Source organism: Leuciscus leuciscus (assembly GCF_965113295.1).
Source record: "Leuciscus leuciscus genome assembly, chromosome: 15".
NCBI lineage: Eukaryota > Metazoa > Chordata > Actinopteri > Cypriniformes > Leuciscidae > Leuciscus > Leuciscus leuciscus.
The window spans coordinates 29,788,927-29,809,424 of record NC_138739.1 but is presented as its reverse complement, the minus strand read 5'-3'; the positions used below and the strand labels follow the sequence as shown (position 1 = coordinate 29,809,424).

At 39.6% G+C, this 20,498-nt stretch overlaps 1 protein-coding gene across 1 annotated transcript in view; it reads left to right on the top strand.

Moving 5' to 3' along the window:
* Positions 1–20,498, top strand: part of ssbp4 (single stranded DNA binding protein 4) — a 77,601-nt gene that overhangs the window by 18,998 nt on the left and 38,105 nt on the right. Inside the window, exon 4 of the mRNA XM_082137626.1 lies at positions 5,342–5,426. Coding sequence (XP_081993752.1) covers positions 5,342–5,426 — 85 coding nt within the window. The remainder of the gene's footprint in view (positions 1–5,341; positions 5,427–20,498) is intronic.

Genomic DNA, 20,498 nt, shown 5'->3' with positions numbered 1-20,498 from the left:
TCTTATGTTGGTCTGGAATTCACGTTATGTTCTAAGCTTACTCAAAAATAAGATCAGTGCATGGATATCAGGTTCACACAGAGCAGTGTGTTCATTTATCACACTCAACTTATTCTCCATCTTGGATTACTGGCTCCCCTCTGTGAGATTATTGGGAGTCTAGTGGGTTTTGGAGGGTCCCTGTATGCTGTTGACACTATTGGAGGGGGCTTCTGTCTGGAGCTATAGCACATAGAGGAGGGGGGTCGTATCGGGGTTTTAGGGACTCGGAGGGGCCATGGAGTACCGCCCTCTTCACCAACCCCCCTCCCCCAAACAAAAGGGCCAGATGGTAAGGGAAAGCCAACCCCTCCCCCCTGTGCGTACCCCCACCAACCTTTGTCTGGAGGCCTGTCCTTTGTTTGCGGAAGAACCCTCAAACGGATTAACTCCTTGCATTCCAGTCTTCTTTGTGTTAAACAGCCAAATCTCCTTCTCCACTACCCCCTTTTGCATTTTCTTCCCTTCTGTCTAAGACAGTTTCCTGTTGTAAGGGGGTTTGAATGGTAGCACCAGGCTCTGGGGTGGGGCAGAAGGGGGTGGAGGCAAAGTTTGGTGAGAGGGGCAGTCATCCACATCTGTTGTAAGGCGAGCAAGGGGTTGGGGGTGGTGGTTTTAGTTGGGGTGCAGGTGTGGATTGCAAAAAAAGGTCGACCGTTTGTGATTAATCTTGTGCATAGATTTGTTTAATCGATTTCTGGTAAGAAAGGAGAAAGTCGAGCCATAGAAATGTTACATGGATTTACTTTCGGATGGCCTATGGCTGACATCCTTCTTTGTGAATGGTAGAGATGACTGAAAAGCCACAGAGAAGTGTTTACCTTCAATGCACTTGAATTTAAACGCAACTGTGTAAAACAGGAAAAAACAGAAAGTAAGGGTGTTGTGGTTGTGTATGCCCTAAAGCTGACATAAAGCATGTAGAACACAATATGTCCTATTTTTAGTTTTTAATTATTTTCTTCTCTGACATGACTCAATCTAAAAAAACTTTATGCAAATGAAAAGGCAGCTGATTTGCATGTTACACTGATGAACTCTTAGGTCAGGTCATGTTGTACAACATTGCATTGATGCTAAGAACGTTTCTATGTTGGATAGCATCTGATGGATAGCAGCATGTGTTTAAAGTCAAGACAAAATCAAAACTGACCCTGAATGGATTCATGTTTCTGGTGAATAATTATTCAATTAAATAGTGAATAATTAATCGGTGTATGTTATTCCAAGAAATAAGTCAAATAGCTATTTAGGCGTTGTTTGATATGTAAACTCCCACGCCATCTAATCACTTCCTACTTTTTTGTTTCTTGCTGAACATCCAGTTTTACTTGAAAATACGTCACACTGAAGTATTGGAAGTACGTGGAATATTTTTTTGAGAGAGAGAGAGAGATTTTGATGTGTATTTTGTTTTATATTATCTAAAGGAACAAAATGTTGGAGAGATGGTATGGCGGGAAATCTACATGTACAGACCTGTTGCATTGTGGCACTTATATGCGGGCAAGTTTGAATCCTTCGTTTTGGGTCATTTCCCCATCCCCCCTTTTTATAGTTAGTATAGTATAATGGTGATAATAATTTAGAAAATTCCTGTTCTGTATTTACATTTTGTATTTTTTTGTTTTGTTTCAGGTATAGTATTATTTTTCACATAACAAGATTATGGATCATTTCACACCTGTTATAGCACACTAACATTTAGATCTGTCACACTTCCTCATGTCTTAAAAGCCACTGAGGTGTGTCATGTGTCATCACACCAGCTATTTAAAGACAAACTTTCCAACATTTCCTGTGTGTTAATGCAAAGTACACAAGCATTAAGCAAGTCGTCTTGCTGAATTCAAGGTAATCGAACATACTTTTTTTAGAAAACGCTTTTCAGTAACAAAGTGTAACTGGCGTCTTATTTCATTTCCCCTGCACCCTGATTGGATTTGAGATGGTCCTGCTGTCTCCCTCCAGCAGCTTTCCGACAAAGCGGCAATCTCTTTAACGGCGGCTGATAGATATGATAATGCCGCCCGGCTTTATTGTGAACTGACTGAAGGGCACAGAACAGGCATGACGTTCCCCTGTCAAAGTGCCTTTCTTGCTTTTTCTTTCCCCTTCCTTTCACCTGTTTTATTTGTTTCCTGGTTTATGGCTTCTATAGGATGTGAGGTGTTAATGTATAGTGCCTCCTACTGAGCACTCATTTACTCGCTTATCTATGGATCTTGTATGGCATCATGTCGTTTTTTTTGTCTCTTTGTGTCTCAGCTTTTTTTCAAATTTTTTTCAAAAAGGAGTAGTATGACTATGTAATTTTTAAAGAATATCCCAGAGTGAAAGAGAGATGGGGCTATCAAGCTCAAAAATGACAAAAAGCTACACAAACGTGGTCCACAGAATGCTATATAGATTTTAAAGCTGTATAAAGGCTTTATGCGAGGATCAGACTGAAATTTACTCAACGAAAATCCTGACATCTGCCTTGAGATTTGATGCATCACATGAGGTCACGAGAGAACTCTGATTTCTTGAATCAATTGTTCTTTTGACTTTAATCTTTTCATTGAATCACTTCATCTAATTGTCAAAAATGGTCTTAATGATTCATTTGGCATTTCGTCTCCACAAATCTATCATATGAACAACCTTCATTCATACCTTTATTTAGTCCCCGTTCATTGTAATTTCATGGAAAAGGGTGACCAGTGCAGTCTGATCCATGGAAGACAAAGTCACATGACTTTGGAACGAGAATTAACATTTTTGGCTGACCTATTCCTTTTAAGAAGCCTAAGCTCAATCTGCATATGAATCTAAACAATTTTTTACTGCAGTTCCTCTACTTTTGTCATCTGATGAGCTGAACGTTGTTTAACCTTGCTCTCTTATTCCACCCGTAAACAGTGAGTGATTTATGAAAGCTGTCATAAGCTATCCTTTGCGTTATGGACACGAACACAAATCCGTCAAATGGTTTCCACTCCACGGCAAGATATATGAAATGGGTGGAAACTGATTAGCCCCATTGACCTGTCGCTGTGCCGTGAGCGGCCTATTTTGTCCTTTTTGCAATCTGTCACATCAAACGTAAGCTTTTTCCCCACATTCAGAACAGAAGTTTAATTTTGTTACATCAGCAGAAATGACGCACAGCGGTAAAAAGTGCTGCCTCAGAAGATGGAACAACTTGCGTTCGTTTTCTTAAGCCCTGCTTCAGCAGCTTTTATGAAGCGTCCATTAAATCAATATCTAAAGAGTGAGAGCGGTTTAATGCCGACCTGTTTAACAGGTACTTATTTTCAATGAAGTAATTAAGGGACCATTTGGAGTGCAACCTGCTCCCCCTAGCAGCCCTTAAGGACTGTATTTCCTTAATTAACAAATATCAAGCCTAATTGATTAGCCACTTGCAGGTCGCACCTCATAAAGTGGGAAGCTATCCAGGGGGTTATGATTGCAGTGACCCAGCTTTGATAGAAGCTGTCAAGTTCTACTGAGTGTGATACTGAAGAAAATCATTTTTCTGTTATTCCTCGGAAGTGCCTTTTTACACAGACAGTGTACTGGAGCCGGCGCCTGATTTGAAACCATTTCACACGTTTCTAAAACAAAAATCTTGGCTGGCAAAGATTCGCTTAACGTCTGCTCCGTGCCTCTGCCAATCAAAACTGTTTTGAACAGAGTAATCGATGCAAGGAACTTAGATGGAGACAATCAGTCAGGTGGAGCAGAGAAGGTCTCCGTGAAGAAACGGCAAAATTACTGACCTTTTCAGGGCTTCAAGTCCAGCTTAGCTTCATCTGTAAATAGGCTGCGGATTTGTCTTCGTTAACTTAGCGAAGTATTAAACTGCTAGCACATGTTAGCAGTAGCACCCAATTACTATTGTCACTCAAAATACTGAATGCAAAAGAACGTCATTATTGGAGATGCACCGATCGACCGGCCAGGGACCGTAATTGGATGATTTTCCTCATGATCGGCCCAGAACGGTGACTCTCTTGTTGGCAATAACGTCAGCTGCTCGTTCTCGCTCTCTTCTCTCCGATGGCGAAGTGACACACTCCCGCCTCCTCTCACTCATTCGTATTTCTTACCTGAATATACTGTATACCCACCTGAAAACCGTAAAGCCATTTTTATTTCATATCTCTCGTTATTCTATTCCATTTATTTGTGCTGTTGTTTGAAATTTGTTTTTTTACTTGTTTTTAAAAGAAATGAAAATAACATTTTGCAATTGAAGAAAAGTAGATTTTTGTTTGAATATGCTGTCAATTATAGTTCTTTGAAAGAAAATCTGTATCGGAAGGTCACACTTACAAAAAAATCTGCCAAGAAAATTGCTATGGGTGCATCTCTAGTCATTCTTATATATTAGTCATCGTAATAATGAAATAACATGTTCAGTATTAAGATTTTTCTAAAAACATATTGTCATAATGTAGTTCTTGTACTAATTTTGACATTTTAGGCAATTACATTTTTTTTGTTTTATTATATTTGTATGAAATGTTTTTTTTAGTCCTTCTAAGATGAAAAACATCAACCAACACTTTACTAAGGTAATACTTTGATAAAGTAAGATCCTGTGCAAACAAATTACAATGAGGTGTTTTTTGAAACAAGGTTCTACTCATAACAGTAGACCTGCTGGACTGGTGAAGTGACAGGTACAAGAAAAAAAGCACAACAAAAAACGTACAAGGAAGAGAAGGAGAGGTGGGGGGGAAGGAAAAGGGAAGTGTAGGTGTAGTTCAAGAGGGAACTTTTATTTTGCATGGCCCCAGCATTAGCATTTAGACCTTTTTTATGTGATGGCCATACAGAAAATAGGGTTGTCCGTGGTTTAAAAATTTGTTGTGGGTGTATGGGATGGCCTGGATGAGTGTTCGATTTCCCAGCCTGAAATTGTGTCCCAGTCTGGCCCTACAGTGCTTTAAAAAAAGCTCATAATGGTGAAAAGGAACTGAATTAAATTGCTTTGCATGTTAAAAAAAACCCTTAAGGTTTATAAATGACAACTGCAATGTGGTGTTTATATTTGTGAGTAGGTCAGATGCATCACAGTTGAGCTAAAGCATTTTGTTAAAAACTCGTTTTTGGTAAAGATTAGGATAATTGGAAAAATTAGAACAACTGGGCCTAAAACAAACCATGCCATTCAGTACCATTTTCACATGGCCTTGATGTTGTAAAGTGTACCACAGCCTGTTGGTGTTTAGTTCGGCAGCTGTTTCGTTCTGTGAAGTTCACCCATTTATTTGATACTCAGCTTTGTTTATTCTGCCTTATTTTGCAGTGTATTCTGGGATCTGTACTGCGCAGCTCCAGATCGACGGGAGACATGTGAACATTCCAGTGAGGCCAAGGCTTTCCACGACTATGTGAGTTCCTTTTTTATCCACCGTGGGGTTGGGATAAACCTGAAGTTTACCGCTTGTAAACAGTTAGCAGTGCTGTTCATCTTAAGCTTTGATTCGTTATTACATTTGATATTTGCCCTTTCAACATATGTGCTAAAAATATGGCCACCCAGGTTATGACCTTTTTAAAGCATGACTTAAATGATGGACTTTTTTGGGGAAATATTTAATCACTGAAAATGTTGTAATATCTACAAATATTAGCATACGGTATACGTGTGGTTGCTTCATTGTCGGTGTACTAGGATACACCTTTGTCCAGTTCCTCCGGGTACCAATTAAGTTCTGCCACAGTAACCCAGATGCTTAAAGGAATGGTTCACCCCAAAATAAAAATTCAGTCCTCATTTCAGCTTGGCGTTCCAAACCTGTATGTCATTTCAGTCGATACAGTGAAAGTCAGTGGGGTCCAATTTAGTTTGGACCACAGTGTCAAAATTTCTTCTTTTGTGTTCTGCAGAAGAAAGTAAGTCATACAGGTTTGGAACAACAAGAAGGTGAGGGATAGTGTTTTTATTTTCGGGTAAACCGTCCCTTTAAAGCTGTGGGATTTGGAGTTGGCTGGGCTGTCATGGGTCACTCTTGAAGGTCTGCAGACTGACCCCTTTGACCCCTTGATCTGTAGAAGACCTTTAAGTTAGTAATGGAGAACTGGAGTAGCATGTGTGGACAACCCCTGAGCTCCACCAAAAAGGGTAGTTCTTTGTTGATGCAGCTTTCCAACTGCAAATGACTATGTTAATGTGACCACAAACACTGACCCTTGCTCAACCCTTGAAGTGTTAGCGCCTGTATCTTGCCGAGTATACAGGGACCTCTTTCCCACTCTGCATGTTTTCTTTGGCAGAAATTTAGCATCAAATATAAATTGTGCAAATATCTTTTACCCGCCACATTAGCAGTTTTAAAACCTTGTGAATACACTCCAGAGGAGGATAATATGTCAAAGATTATATGAAAGTAAGTATGATTTACTGCTAACTGCTAGCACCAGAGTTTCACCTGGGCCAAATCTCGGGCCTTGAGTCACAAAAGGGATTATGCGTCTATTCTTGCTTCAGACATTTAATTTGCTGGACTTACTAGCAGAGAACAGTTACAAGTCCGTGTCATCTGCCTGCTGAAGTTTCAACCAATTGGAATATGTACGTGTGTGTACGGCCTCTATAAGATTAATTACATGGTTAATTAAACGCCATGCTTAATTAAGTCTGACGTGTGTTCAATTAATCTATACGCCTAATCATTTCTAACACCCAATGGACACCTGGGATTGTCGAAATGAGTGTTCTGATGACCCCCTCCTCCACATGACTGACCACCCGTGCTCAAACTTGATGTGGCTATTGTGAAACAGGCTGTCTGCTCAGATTGACTGTTTGAAATGCTCGGTGGCCTTTTCTAAGAAAACTCTGGCTCAGTCTCCAAGCTTTGCTACTGGACCTCGGGGACTCGAGACTCGAAGCTCAGATGTCCCGCCCCCGAATTCTAGTCTGAGGATTAATGACCGGTTTCCCCTGACCTTTAACCCTCGGCAAAGTTCAGGAGGTCAGAGCGTATCCGGCCTGTGTAGTCCCGTTTCGAATGTTAACCCAAATCTTTTCATCAGGCTATTAATCTCCATTTGAGTTCAGAATGTTGCGTCCAGCAGACCAATTTTAGGTTTGGAATTTGTATTAATTGGGCTAGGATGAAGTGAACACATCAAGTTCTTTTCTCAAGGATTACTCAGCACCGTTGATCTTCCTGAGCGATTTCCCTTGGCCATCATCTCTCGAGCCACTGGCTGGCCACTTCTTAGAAGACCTGAGGCTATTTTCTATCTATTTTTGAGACTTTTGTAGACACCAGGCTGATGTTGTGTGAAGAGTCTTACGGTTGAGGTCGTGACAAGTTTTGGTGGTGATGGGAGTGGTGGAGATCGAGGACGAGGACGATGCGGCGGCGTTAGTCCCATGGGTTGCTCCAGACCTGTCTCTGTCTGATTAACTTCAGCTCTGGGATCCCTATGGACTGGCCGCCCCATCAAGCCTGCTATCTCAGGCAAGGCTGATAACTGTGCCCATTCCCTAGCGTGTCAGTGGATCAGGGGCAGAAAAACAAGCAGGTTCCCATGAGTCAAATCCTCCTCACTGTCAGCGCTGCATCTATATTGGCTTCTCCAAGTCAGGGTTTCAGTAGTGACTAGGTTTTTGCAGTCATAAAATTAAACCTTTTTTTTTGTGTGTGGAAACTTTTTTGTGGTGGAATTTGGGGAGGCTGAGAGTCTTCCTTCTTTTTGTCTACCCTCTCTGTGGCCAGTGATGGAGGTTGTGCGAGTAAGTCCTCCAGTTGGGCGGAAAGATAATGGGATATAACATGCAAATCTTGAGATCTGTGGAATCTGGTTCATAACTAATCCGAGGATTGCTATAGGATTGTGACTCTGGCTGAGCTCCCAGAAGCAGAAAGCCAGTTCCCCAAAACCAGGCCCTAACCCTAGTGCCACCAAGAAACTCTCAATACCACATTTTTACCATCCAACCCCCTCCCCCTTTGACAAGGCAGGGTCATCTGGAAGTACTTCAGTGTACTTATAGACAAGCTATTGATTGCTACTCCCAGTTATTGATCTGAAATCATAATTTAGTCCAACATGATGGTCTTTTACTTAATAGAAACAAAGTAAAAGAGAAAGCAGGGTATAGTGGTATGCAAGGTTTGTTATGTACCTGCTTGCTGCACACTTCCTAAAACTCCCACAGAAGCCTGTCTCCTGTCAGAGCCTTTGTCTAAACCTCTATTTAGTTACACAAGCAGAAAGATTTGCATATTTGTCATGTAATTTTGCATTTGGAGTTGCTTGTAAACTGATGACTTCAAAACAATATTGTTCTGATGAGTGATTTAAAAGATTGTATCGCTTATTTTCAGGATCTTTTTACAGTCCAAGCTGTGACCTAATAGTTAGCGTATGTACTGTGACAGATGAGAGAGTGCCTTTTGTATCGGTTTCATCTGGATGGTAACCTTGGTTCTGCGAAAAGTCTAGTTATGTTCACAAGCAACATTTACACATTGTTTATTTGGAGTTCTTCAGGAACTCTACTTAAAGTATTTCACAAAACAAGCCTTACCTTTTATTTGAGTAGGTTTTAACATAAATGTATCTGTATCGGTGGATATTGAACGCGTGTTTGCTGGCATTAGATATTTTTTTTAATTGTGCATGTTATTACATTTAAAATCTTACGTCTTAATATTATGCTCACTTAAAGTTATTATTTTAAATTATGATAATTGAATAACACTGATAAATGTAATCTTTGGCAAATTACAATTTTTCCTACTGTACAATTTAATGACAAATTAACTATCCAAAAACAGTCAATATATATTTTCAAAATAGACAGATACTAATAAATAATGGTACTAATATATTGTGCATCCCTAGCAAGAGCATGCCTTATGTAAATTCCCCTTAGCAATGGGTCAGGTGAACCCAAAACTCCTTGAATAGATCATGTTGCAAGCAGGGCGGGGTCGAGTGCCATGGGAACAGAGCGAGGCTGGTGGCGCGAGTGCTAATGAGTGTCCCCTGCGTGCCACACCGGTCTCGAGTCTTACAGAGGAGCTCCGGAAGGATAAAAGGAGGAGTGACGACAAGACAAGAGAGTACCAGGCCTGGATTTTATGTTTTTGAATTAAGTTTACATGCGGAAGTCGTCCGTTAAGGACTAATTAGTAGTTCAGGCAACCCGCTGACTAGTCCATTTTGAAAATACATAGTTTTGGACATCCCTAATGTCACCCACTTGCTACATCAAGTGTCACACTCTGGAAGATGGCTTTCCCCATCCCATCATGTACTGACAGAAACATTGTCAGTACATTTATGTAGGCCCTTTTCTTGACCCTCTGTTACACCATTTAAATTGGAACATAACTAACACCAATTTCAGCCGTCACATATGCCTACACGGCAGACATGAGCGTACCTCAATGACACACTTACGAGGTGGCAAACTTGGAGAGGATGGAAGGGCGACAGACGAACATGTTTTTCGATGCTGCATCTTTTGGCAGCATTTTGCGTCATTGAAAAGATGAGTGGAGGAACAGGTGGTTTATAATATCCGAGCGTTTCAAAAGTGTATTGTGAATAAGCATTGGTCATTGTCTTCGTCTTTGTTTCATGAGCTTCCAGGTGGTCCTGATGACTAATGCGTGACTGTGATTTTGAATGTGAGCTACGTGCTGCTTTTCTCTTCTCAATCTGAGCTGTTCTCACTGCATCATCTGCCCCAGCGTTCACCTGTCTTTTTTTTTCTCCTTTCGTATGCTCAGTTTCTGCCATTTTTCATTTGAAATCTCTCAATGTTTGTCTCTCATTTTCTTTCTCTCAATGAGATTTACCAGCTTTTTGGAAGATGACATACAGGAATAAACCTTAAAGACCCACTCCGATGAAAATCATGTTTTTCTAGGTGTTAACATGTTCTTGTGGCATTTTTCTTATGCTAGAGGACATATCTTGAGAAAAATAAGCTCAAAGTTGTATTTCTGAGTATTTCTGCATTCAAATGGCTGTGAATCAGTAGCAGACGCTAAAATGCCGGCTAAAATAGACTGGAGTTGTGACGTAGTAACTCCACTGGGCGGGGCCCGCCCGGTCGGTCAGGTTCTGAGGAGTAGAGAAGACGATGGCGGATCAATACCTATGTGCGGTAGCGGGTTGCAATGCTAAGAGGAGAGATATTGGTATTAGCTTTCATGCTTTACCAAAACATGTTGCTGTGAGAGATGAATGGATTACGTTCCAGGGTTCCAGACTGCGACCATTTTTTGCGAATGTGCGAGTTAAAATTTTATGTGGTCGCATTTGTGCAAGTGCATGGTCATGTACTACTCAGTTAAATTCACGCATGAATTTTCCTGCATTGAACTTGTTTTAGCGCCCGGCCCGCCAAAGTGAATTTTTGTCCCGCCAAAGTCTTATTTGATCGGTGAGTAATGTAGATGAACGGCTGCGTTTGTGACAGGTTTATAACTGAAAGAACGAGCAGAGAAAGAGACCCGGACGCGCGCGCGCGCACTCTCTGTCTTCGGAGTCAGGCGAAAATGTAAACAAGACCTCACCGTCTCCAAACTAAGCGCTGTCTTGCTCTCTCTCCCTCGCACATATTAATCAAAATAAATCGACACGGCGGTAAAAGGTCGGAAGACCAAAGTTTCATGTGGAGCATTCGGAGATTTTTTTTTCTTTTTCTGAATTGCCGCTGGGTGTGAATTGTGCTAAATAAGTTGCCTTATCTTCTCTGAAAAGCGTTCCGGACATTCAGCTGACATAAAACAACACTTTAATTAAACGAAAAAAACTATCCAGTGATGAAATGTTTTCTGTGTTGACAGAAAGAAAGAAAGACAGAAAGAGGCTGTTGCTGCCTATGTATCTCGCTTCAGCCAACGGCTCCGCCCACAACGCAGAGGCGAATTGCTAATGAGCTACTGCCGCTCTGCTGAAGCGAAGTCCCAGAAAACGGCACAGGTTTTGTGATTTTGGCTAAAAACGGCATAATCATCATTTAAAGACCACTGAGAATGTTTAAAAAATAGCTCAAAATATGATCGGAGTGGGACTTTAAAGCACCGATCAGTGACTCAAAGGATTTGCTGTTGTTCACCTACATCTTCCTCTCTGTAGATTTCCCGGCTGAAAAACACTAGGAGAAAAGCATATGCTGTATTTTGGATGCAAGTCCCCAGCATTAGATGCTAGCATGCTAGTTTCCCCTTCTTAACAAGACTTGCTTGGTCATGTTTTCCATGGTTATGCTGTTTCACCAAATATGTTCAAATGTTTTTTACTCTTTCCTCAAAATCAAGCTTTTGACTTTCCTGAGCATGTTGTGTTGAAACGTGAGTGTGAAATGGAGCTCCAGGCTGTTTGTTTTGTCTAGCCATAAGAGACGTCAAGAGTTGATTTGACCCTTTTCACGTTTCAGAGCATCTGGATGTGGAGAGCAGGTGTGTCCGAGAGTTATTTATTTTGAACTTCTACCACATCTTGCTAGAAATTGACTGATGTCTGAGCGCAAGCGTAAGTGTCTTGTATCATCCTGAAGTCACCTGTACGTTATCCCTCTTATACCATGGTAACTTGTCTCATTAGCACTGTATTCTTATTGTCCCTTGGCTTGTTGATACTGTTTTGTGTTTTTTTTCTTCTTCTGTGTTGAAGCAGTCATCGCAGTACAGTACATGCATTTTCTTGTAAGTTGCTCTGGTAAGGTAGCATTTGCCAAGAAAATAAATGGAATTTAAATGTCATCTGTCTGGAGGAGGTGTGACCTGAACTCCCTAGTGCTGTTTTCATCTAAACTCTGCTGTTACTTTGAAGATGGCCGGCCAACCCAGAATTAGGTTCTGACATATTCTCTTCCCACAGAAAAATTAATACATTTCAGGCATTAAATGAATAACACTGGTGACTCTCCACAGGTCGCAGATTTTGTTGCTGCTTTACCACTGTTTGTGCAATTTGGCTTTTTGGTTAATGCTACGTCACTGTTACGTTTTTTTTAAATGGTTTTTAATTCAGTGGGAAGCACTATTGATAAATCACATAGTTTCAGGTCTTGGCTGACAATCAATAAAAATAATCACTACCGGCATAAATTACGGTCTGAAGATTGTCAATCCACCTTTTCGCCATCTCTGACATTCGTGTTCGATTGTCGCATTTTGCCCACTAGTGCTAGTCGGATGGAGTGTTATTCACTGAATCGCTTTTTCGCTATGGCATTGGTTCCCAAACTGGGGTTTGCATACCCCTGAGGTGACGGAGTGCTGAGTTTTGTCATTCATTTAATTCTACCCTACCTTAAAATAACATTAAAACCGACCATGTATTTCTAACAGGCAAAATGCTGTAAAAAGTCAGATACATGACATCCAATCATATTAACTCATCTTTTGACTGCATCCACACAAGCAGTGTGCATATGATAGGTTGCGTGCAGAATGTGCTGCCTTAGCAAATTGTGCTACATTACTGCTGTTCTCGACAATGTACCTTTGTAAAAGTGGGGTTTTAGCACTTACTAGCATAGCCTATAGACACAGACTGTGAAGATCGATTTAAAGGTGAACGAAGTAACTTTTTTACCTTAACCGAACAGCTTCGGAGTCATTGGAATGGTTATATTACATTTTTCTGGTTGAATGGTGGTCATCTCACACCCCCCCAGGCGCCTGTGAGCGGAAAAACCACACTTGCAACTTTGGGCCGCCGGCCTCAGCGTCAGGAAGTATCGCGTGTCATCAGGTCTCGCGATGTAACAAATTGCTTTACGGCACTGCACACATACACTATCTAAACATTTATTTGCTAGCCTTCTGTGTATCATACATACCTCAGTGGACATGGCTCTGTGCGTTCGCCGGGTTCTTTGAAAACAAATGCACATGACCAGCGGGAGAAGATGGGAGGGGGGAGAGTCGCCAACGATTTTTGACGACAGTGTTGTCAAATATCTATTCCGAAGCTGTAGGGGGAGCTCTATAGAGAAACCCGTGAGCAAAAAGCGAAGAAATCGGCAAAGCTGCATAGTTCTGCTTTAAGACTCAAACTCTCTTCGGTACTCTGTGAGTTCGTTTTTAATGTTGATAATGTATTATATGAGTAAGAATGCAATTTTTCCCAATTATCTACATGACTCGATTTTAAATGTGACATTGATTTTATACAACAGTTCAACTAACAAAAGAGTAGTATTAAGTGATATACATATTAAACAGTATTGTCAGTATTGTTTGATCTGTTTGGCAGCGAAATAAGTTCTAACGAAAACCATAGCAGAACTGCAACACACAGTGGTGATTCCTGAATGAATCTGCGGCTTTGAACGAATCGTGAGAGTCAATGGTTTAATGAACCATTCATAAATACAGCCACTTGCTTCGTTACTGAATGAATGATTTGATAACTCACTCATTAAGACAGTGACTTCAATGCTTCAATCGGATCAGAAAGTTTTGCGTATGTATATGCTTGGAACTCCCGCATTATTGACTTCATGTTTGTCGTCTTCTAACCTCCATATTTTGTTTTGGATTTTTGAAAACATTCTTGGCCAATTCTTTCTTAGTGGCCTTCACGTTAAAGGTTATCACATTGAAGTAAGGAGTCGCAAACAATAAAATGAAGTAATTCTCCGTTGACCGACTCTTCCTTCCGTCCTGATCTGTTCTTCAGAAGCGGGAGGTGTTTGCTTGCTCTCTGCACAATGCTTCAGATTCCTGTTTGCACTGCTGTGGGTTTTGTCCGAATAAACCATCTGGTTCTTCTGTGAGTGTCAATACAGAGACCGCAGTGGTGCGTTTTTCTCATAACCTTGCAAGGGGGTGTGAATCAAGGGATACCACAGTTATTCCAAGTCTCTATTTCATTTCATCCCTCTTTGTTGCACTAGCGATGGGCTGTGCTGATGGCTGCGAGGTTAAGTTAGCAGGTCCCACATCTGGCATTTACCACATCTGGCACAGTTGGCATAGCGGGCCATCCTTCTCCACTTTGCTCTCAAGTGCCGGCTTGGCGCAATAAAGAAAAAAACGTCCATTTGTAAAGCAGGGGTGTTCTAGGGATCAAGTTTCAACAAGCTTCCAGAGATTGTGAGGAAAAAGCCCACAAAACTAGAATGAATCCCTCAAAACAGGCTCCTTCTCTAGGTTCCTGTAGATTGGTTTTACTCACGCAGACAGTATTTATAACTGGAGATTATGTTATTTGATTTGGGTGGAGTGTTTATTTTTCCACTTTTCACCTCTGCACACATACACTCAGTGTGGTGAAAGATACTGCGGCTCATATCGTCTCTGTCTTGTGTTGCTGTAACTGCTGCCATGGGTCTATTCTCAGACAGTGAGCGTAATGCAGAGTAATTATTATTTTTATACCCTGTGCTTCTTGAGGTTTTCACTAGAAGTCAAAATGGCTCCCCACTGACCGGCTGATTACCTCTGAGGCCGTGCCCGCACCTGCCTTCAGTCGTACCTTGGCAGAGCTGTACCCCGCTGCCCCAGCGACAGAATGACGGGGCTTAACTAGGATGGTTCTATACATGTCTTAAATTGCCACATGCTTTCACTGTCTTAACATTTCACAAGGTCCTTGCTTGCTTGCTTCCTTGCTTGCTTGCTTGCTTGCTTGCTTGCTCCAAACAATATCATGGCATTACCGTGGTACTTTAAGTACTTTGGAGACCTATATCCAAATGTCACGGTATCACCATCTGATACAAAAAATTTACCATGGTATCTTTTTCTTTTTTTGTATGCTTGTTTGTTTTCTTGTTTCACTAACAGAAGTTACACTAACAAAAATTACCATGGCACTACTTTGGATATCTGGGTAAATTGGATAAATTTTTGACATACCATGGTATTCATTTAAGTTTTTGTGAGTACAATGTTAATACCATGGTGTATGACTATTGTAATCAATCAGTTCTGTTTATTTTATGATTGATCTAAACTCAGAATCTAAAAAATAAACCTTTACCCCTATGAGAGACCAGATGTGATGGCTCTGAGCTAAAGATGCATCTGTCTCTGAGCTGATCAGGTGTGCTAAAGCTTTCTGTTTTTGCCTGTGTGTGTGTGTGTTTGCGTATTTGAGCCCCAGCTGCATTGTTGAGATATTACGCTCTCCTCTGCTTTTTCTTGTTTTTGTTAAACACTCAGTATTGCTTCTTTATCTTTACTTTCTTTCAGGTTTGATTGCTGGATTGTTAGTTTAACCTCATGCATTATGCTTATTAGCATATTGTTCTAGACAGAAAACCTTGCATAGATCTTAGTTTTTTGAGTATATGTGGCTTTTATGAAACCGTTTATGCTGCTTTGTGTTGGATATTTTGTCTCGTGTGTCTCTCATCTTCTCACTCGTTTCTTTTTTTGGTCTCATTTCTCTGCTACCTGCTTTGTCAGACTCTCCGCGCAAGATCGAGGGTTTAATAACTGCAGCAGTTTATAAAGGCTACGGGTCAAACAAAGGTCACCGGCTCTTCGGCTGCCAATCAGAAATCTTGAACTGCTGCTGTCTGAAATGTTAAATCACACCTTGCCCCTAAAATCTGACCTTGAGTTGTTTACCAAACATGCTGCATTGGTTTTCCCACAGTCTGTAGTAGTGATAAATTTTCTCTGTTAATATCCATTTGAGGAAAATCCAATCTGAATTGTATTCGCTGTTTTTTAAAAACATTGAGCATGTCCACCCAATAAGAGAGACTGAATGCAACTTATATGATCAGTTAATGCTATATTAACACTTGTAAAGAGACTGATAACATTGGCGTGAATAAATGAAAATTTGGACTATGTCTGACATGGGATGCCCAGACTGTTTGTCATGTTTTTCATGATGGAAGAGGAAGAGGAGGGTGATGAAGAGGCTGGGGGGAGGGGCTGTTGACCTGATTTTGAGGGGCTGCGAAGGCTGTGATAGTGGTGTTGTCGGTGGGTTTGTAATCCAAGGGATGCACGGTCAGATTAGAGGCTGCCCCATATTACAAGAGCCGAGAGAGGGGAGGGCGGGAAAGTCACCAAAAGGCTCAGGACAGATCAACCGCTGGGGAAGATGGCTTTTCACTTATTTATACCTCTCCTGCTGTTTATTTATTAGCATGTAAATTATTTATTTATTTATTTTTTGATCTCGAAAAATAATATAGTAATATATAATTTTACATTTTATAATTTTAAAAGTATATATTTTTAATTAATTAATTGATTTATTATTGTACTTCTCACTCATTTATTTTTCCAGAGAAAGATCGACAAAATTTTCAGAGAATTTGCTCGCCCGTCACTCAACAAGTTGTACACATCTTATGCTGCTTGGATATAGGGGTGGGCGATATGGCAAAAATATCATATCACGATTTTTTTCAGGAAAATCACGATTAACGATTTTATCACGATTCTTTTTATGTTGGTTTATGTTACTATTTTGTGACTTAGCATTACAGCCAATCTAATGTCCATATTTTAAAAACAAAGCCTTAGGTAACAAAATAAAAAAAATAAAAAAATGGCAGACAGGGGCGAAGATAAATATATTTGCCAATATTTTCTTTGTTATTAAATATTAAAGATACACATTACACATACACAACTTAATATACAAATTAAATAGGCTAAACAGTGCTTTACGTTTTCAGCTACAGGTGTATTTAACAGTAGCATTGAAGAAAGTAATTAAATGAACAAATATGAAAATAAAACAAAACAGACTTCACTGTATAAATTATACATTGATACTTATTAAAGCTACTATTAAAGTTATCAGTCAAGAGCAGTGAGTGATTTTCTCTTTGCATTTTGTTGTTTTATTCAAATTATCATAAATTCAAATTATCATAATTTACTCTCTCAAGTTGTTTTAAACTCGAATAAGTTTCTTTCTTCTATTGAAAATAAAAGTTATTTGGAAGAATGTGGGTAACCAAACAGTTGATATACTCCAGTGACTACCATAGTATATTTTTCTCCTATGGAAGTCAATAGGGACCAGCTATACTGTTTTTTCAAAATATTAATATTAGAAAAATATTAGAAACTATTAGAAGGAAATTAAAACAGGTTTGGAACAACATTAGAGTGCGTAAATTATGAGAGAATTTTTATTTTTGGGTGAACTATCCTTTTAAGGACAAGCGGCAGCGTGTTTACTATTGCTACTGTCTCTTTAAGAGCTGCGCGCGACGCGTCTAATATACACGCATTTGACAAGCAGATTTTCTCTAAATTTTCTCAAGTTTGATTTCACTTTAGACATCACCGACTTTGTTTATGTAAACCTTGTGTGTATTTAACAGTATAAGCACAATAAGACTCGAAAGATAACTTAGTCCAGTATGCAGGCGCTGGTAGACAGGCTTTTAGTGCATGTGAGCTTCACATGTACGCGCTGAGAAACGCACACGTTAGAACAGCGCATCAGCACGCGAATTAAATGTTTAACCGACAAGGCATTAAAGCACATGCAAATTGTGAACTTTTGTGAACTGCAGTCCCGTTCCGCTGCGTTAACATTTTATGTGAATATACGTCGCGTTGTTCAGTATGTTGGGACAGAGGCGCCAGAACAGATATAATGCACGATTCTACGATATTTCTTCAAAAGCAGATCGTGGAGACATTTTAATGTCCACGATCAAAAATCGTCATATCGCACACCCCTACTTGGATATTCATTTAGGCTATTGTATATTTTAATTTATCTGGTAATGTTTTCAACTATCAATAAGAATATAGTACTCTCGGCTAGTGTTGTCAAAAATATCGATATTTCGATAAATATCGATACTGAAATATCTGAACGGTACCAATACTAATTTCCTGAAGTATCGATACTAGCCGAACTGTCACTTTCACTTCTCTCCAAAGGCGCGTTGATAAACACCACACGCGCACTCGTCTCATTCGCTCTGGTTAAATAGCAAAAGTGAAGTGAATGGGGCCGATCACACTTGACGCGTTTTTTGCAGTGAGAGGCGCCTATTTTTTCAATTGGTTTCCAGCGAGCGTTCTGCGCGCTGTTTATGCGCCTGCTGCGCCTCGCGGGCCTTCCGTTTTAATGATGAAAGCTAGTTGCTTGAACGCCCGGAGAGTGCGATGATGGAGGATAAACTTATGGTGCTCTCGCGGGTTACCAGGAGCTTAACGACTTCACGAACCGTAACTACCACAATGTTAACAGAAAGTAAATAAAGTTAATAAAAGGCTGATTTGACGTTTACTTGACTGACAGGACAGCTGTTTCAGTGGTTGCCGAGCAACATAACAAACGCAGCGCACGGCTCGTTCTGTGTGATGAGTGCTGTGTGCCTCGCGTTTTCGAACCTGAAAAACGCGTTAGTGTGATCGGGGCCTAATATAGCTAAGCACCTGAAAGACCGACACCGGGATCTATATAAATAATTTCGAGAGGTTGGTAACTCTTCTCATTTTAACATTTCTGAAACATTAACCAAGATGACCTAGTATTGTTGTTGATATGAGTGTGTGTTGTCTCGTTTTTTCACCGTAATTCTTAAAGTTAATATAATCTGACTGAGAAATCTTAGACAAGTAACGTTAAATATTTTAACTGTGGTCAAATGTAAATTAACTTTTGCTTATTTAACTTTATTCAAAAATTTGTATTTAATTCTGCAATTTGCCTTCATATCTTTTCATCAATTTGATTACACAGATACTAATTAAACTAAACTGAGCTATTGAATGACATCTTTGAATTCAATAATGAAATGCCTTTAACTGAAAATTTAATGTTTTATCTTATTATTATACATTACTGACACTATATCCTCCAATTTGATACTGTTAAGTGCTTTGACACAATCTGTATTGTTAAAAGCACTAATAGCATTGTTTTCGCGTATAATGCACACACGTTTGTGTTTAAATCTGTTCATCAAATAACGTTAATGTATTAACCAGCATTAATGCTTTTGAACAAGTGCACTACTTCAGGACATTTTTGTTCATGTAAAATATCCCTCATTGTCATGTTCTAGACTTGTTATATTTAGCTTTAAATAATTTAAAAAAACGTAATATTGTGGCTGTTTTTTTCTCCGTGGTATCGAAAATGGTATCGAATATCGATATTTTTCAAGGTATCGTATCGAAGTTAGAAATTCTAGTATCGTGACAACACTACTCTCGGCTCCGATTAACATATTTTAGAATATATAAATTCATTCCACATATTGAACGTTTTTCACCTGTACAGCTTTAGTTTTGTACATATTTCATTCATAAACTAGTTTGGATGATAGGTAGCTTCTGCCTATGCATATATTCTTTTTCCTGTTGTGTGGCACATTTTCAGCTCCTTGTCTCTTTAATTTGTTCGCTGATTTATCACGAAAGGTTATTAGTGCGTGCTGCAAAGTTAATGTTTGTTGGTAATAAACGTCCCAATGCGTCGTAAATGCCCACCCAAAATAAAGGGTTTGACACTGCTGCAAATTGTGTTTAATTGCACTAATTAATTTGAGCGTGTGACTGCCAAATCTGATTTTTCACCAACGATATGTGCTAGGCTCGGCGTCAAAACATTAATGTAATTCTGATATTAATACTATGTTTCCTGTTGTGGCTTTTACTTCACAAATGTAATTATTTGGCTGTGGCATTATTATGGTTGACTGAAACGACTCCGGTTTATAATTATTTCTTGGCTTGGTTGCGATACAAATGAATAGTTTTGACATCTGTTGCTGTTCACAGTTTATGATGTTATAAGAGTTTTAAAAACATGCTGTGGTGTGCATAACAGATCTAATATATCATAATGACCCATGTGATATTGCAAAAGCACTGATTATATGTGTCTAATCTGTTGTTATTACCCCACGGATATTTCGTTGAATTAATATGCATTGATAACAATTCTAATATTTATTAGGGCTGGATGGAATGACGGTATATAACTGAAATACAATGTCACACTTTGAGAGAAGATTTTGGACACACCACCCACCCCTAATATTATTTTTTTTTTTAAACATACAGCAAAAAAAAAAAAAAAAGCTCTTATATTAGATATTTTGGCAAACTGTGAGGGTTGACACTCTTGATAAGAGAAAAAGAGAAAAATATCGACTTTCCCCGATGTCCCTGCGCTCTGTCTTTTTTTTTTTTTTGTTCTCTCAGACTTTTCCTTCTCTATTGCTTTCTCTCGTTCCATCTCTCGTTTCTCCGGTGCTCCATGCAGAAATGATTTCCATTTCTGAATTAATGAGGTTCAGCTGAACCAAAATCTCTCTTTCTCTCCACCCTAATCCCCCCCATCACAGGTTCCTGCACAAATACACACTGGCGGTTGCGTACTTTGTTAGTTTCAACATTACATACCGTAGGCAGAAATGTATACAATTTAAGATATGTATACAACGAAACAAACATTTATCTAGTCTTGGAAAAAAACTGGAAACGTTTCGTTCAAGAGTCCGTTCTGAACATTGCGTGCAATTATAT